We start from the raw sequence: 2740 nt of genomic DNA on the forward strand, positions 1-2740 counted from the left end.
GGGGCAATGACCCAGTGGTTAGAGCAGTGAACTTGTGGTTATAGGATCTCGGTTTCGATACCCAGACCAGGTGTTGTGAGTGTTTATTGAGCGAAAACACCCAAAGCACCAGGAGGCTCCATCAGGGGGTGGTGGCAAACCTTACCGTACTCCTTCACCACATCTTTCTCTTACTCTTTCTTCCTGTTTCTGCTGTACCTGTATTTCAAAGCCATGTCTGCACCTGTTTATTTTAGAACGGCATTGTAGGTTAAGTGTGAGAGGCCATATTTGGCCTATTTGACCTTAAAACAGACAGAATATTTTGGCTGGTTATGGCCGGATATAGCCGGATGTGGCCACATATGGCTGGATATGGCCGGTTTAAATACTAACGGGTTAAATATGGTTGAAGAAAAGTACAGAGTCAAAATAACACTTTTGCAAGTTGAATCAAGAAATAAAAAAGAAAGGAAGAAACAAGGTATCACCTTAATGAGTTGAGCCACGTTATGTGATCCTTCATCAGTGATATTATTGTAGCTCAAATTCACACTGACAAACAGATATTGATCCTTGAGAATTTTGTACAAAACCAACATCTCTTTGTCTCCGAGGTGTTCCCCGGTGAATGTTGGCAAGTTTCCAGCAAGATTTAAGTACCTGCAAGACATAAGATAATGATTTGGTTCACATTTTGGTAATGTTGCTTTCACGTTTTGGCACAAGGCCAGCAACTTTGGGAGAAGCGGGTTAAGTTGTACAGATTGACTTCAGTGTTAATCTCGAAAGGATGAAAGGCTAAGTTGACCTTGGTGGAATGTGAACTCAGAATATGAAGACAGACGAAATGCCGCTAAGTATTTTGCCTGGCATGCTAACACTTTGGTAATATTGTTATCAAATTAAATTCCACCGAGGTCGACTTTGCCTTTCAGGGTCGATAAATTAAAAACCAGTTGCGTACTGGGGTCAATCTAATCGACTGCCCCCCCTCCCCAAAAATTTCGGGCTTTGTGCCCAGAATAGAAAAGAATATTGTTATCAAATTTCGGCACAAGACCAGCTATTTCAGGAAATGAGTAAGTCAATCACATTGGCCCCAGTGCATAACTGGTACTTATTTTATTGATCCCGAAAGGATGAAAGACGAAGTTGACCTTGGCAGAATTTGAACTCAGAACGTAAAGACAGACGAAATGCCGCTAAGCATTTTGCTTGGCGTGCTAACCATTCTGCCAGCTCACCACTTTACATTTTGGTTTCAAATTTTAGCAAAAGGCCAGTAATTTTCAGGGGTGGTGGTGGTGGTGGTGGTGGAGGGAGTAAGTCAATCACTTTGACCCCAGTGTTCAACTGGTACTTAGTTTATTGACCCTTAAAAGGATAAAAGGCAAAAGTCGACCTCAGTGAGATTTGAACTCGGAACGTAAAGGTGGACGGAATGCCACTAAGCATTTTGCCAGACATGCTAATGATTCTGCCAGCTAGAAACCTTACACTTTGGTGATATTAATTAATTAGATTTAAGATGCATAAGATTAGTTTCTAGATTGAATTGTTTAATGCAGTTAATGGATTATCATGTTGATATGGTCAATAGGATTAAGTTTGTGATATAGTGAAAGGATTAAGGTGTTATCATCCTCATCATCATTGTTTTAATGTTCACTTTTCCAAGCTTGCATGGGTCAGACAGGAAATACATCAGCAAAGATTTTCTATGGTTGGGTGCTCTTCCTGTCACCAACCCGCCGAACCTGTTCCCAACCAAAGTAATATTTCGTCTAATCGGTTGAATACAAAGAGTTTAATGCAAACAAATGATAGCATTTTCTTTGGTACGAACAGAGACTTTTGCCAACAGTTAGGATGCGTGGAGACCGGGAGACACAAACACTCATACATGGAAGGAGGAGGAGGAGGAGAAGAAGAAGAAGAATGAAGGGGGAGAAGAAAGAGAAGAAGAAGAAGAATGAAGGGGAGAAAAAAGAGAAGTAAAGGAAGAAGAAGAAGAATGAAGGGGAGCAGAAAGAGAAGAAGACAAATGAAGGAGAGAAGAAGAAGAAGGAGGAGGATGAAGAAAGGGAGGAGGAGGAGAAGGGGAAGAAGAAGGGGAGAAGAAAAAGAAGGGGAAGAAGAAGAAGAGAAATGAAGATGAAGAGGAGGAGGAAGAGAACAAGGAGGGGGAGGAAGAGAAGGAGGAGGAGGATGAAGAGAAGGAGAAAAGGAGGAGGCGAAGAAGGATGAAGGGGAGGGGTAGGATGAAGAAGAAGAAGAAGGAGAATGTGAAGAAGAAGAAGGATGAGGATGAGAACGAGGAGAAGAAGAAGAAGAAGAAGGAGAATGTGAAGAAGAAGAAGAATGAGGATGAGAACGAGAAGAAGAAGAAGAAGGAGAATGTGAAGAAGAAGAAGGATGAGGATGAGAACGAGGAGAAGAAGAAGGAAGAAAAAGGAGAAGGGGGCGGAGAAGACGACAGCGAAGAAGAAAAAAGAAGATGAAAGAGGGGAGGGGCCTGGAGAAAGAGGAGGAAAGAAGGAAAAGTAGTAGTAATAGTAGTAGTAGTAGCAGTAGCACTTACTGATTTGTTTGGTGCTTAATTGCTTGAATCACGAATGGGTGAGGTTCTTTTTCAAAACACTCTCGATATGCTTTCCGACATTTTTCCAAAAGATGTTCACTTTCCTCCATAGCGATGCTGGTTTCTCGCTCTACTTCTTTTTAATTATTTTTTTTTTTTAAAGAAAAATATCAAAAA

General features: G+C 41.2%; 1 protein-coding gene across 1 annotated transcript in view; it reads right to left on the bottom strand.

Annotated features, from left to right (window-relative positions):
* Positions 1-2740, bottom strand: part of LOC106873086 (leucine-rich repeat-containing protein 34) — a 9918-nt gene that overhangs the window by 5234 nt on the left and 1944 nt on the right. The window contains exons 2-3 of the mRNA XM_014920306.2: positions 2564-2699; positions 471-642 (exon numbers count right to left, since the gene is read on the bottom strand). Coding sequence (XP_014775792.1) covers positions 471-642; positions 2564-2673 — 282 coding nt within the window. The 5' untranslated portion in view covers positions 2674-2699. The remainder of the gene's footprint in view (positions 1-470; positions 643-2563; positions 2700-2740) is intronic.

The sequence above is a fragment of the Octopus bimaculoides genome, chromosome 19 (genome assembly GCF_001194135.2).
Source record: "Octopus bimaculoides isolate UCB-OBI-ISO-001 chromosome 19, ASM119413v2, whole genome shotgun sequence".
NCBI classification, from domain to species: Eukaryota; Metazoa; Mollusca; class Cephalopoda; order Octopoda; family Octopodidae; genus Octopus; species Octopus bimaculoides.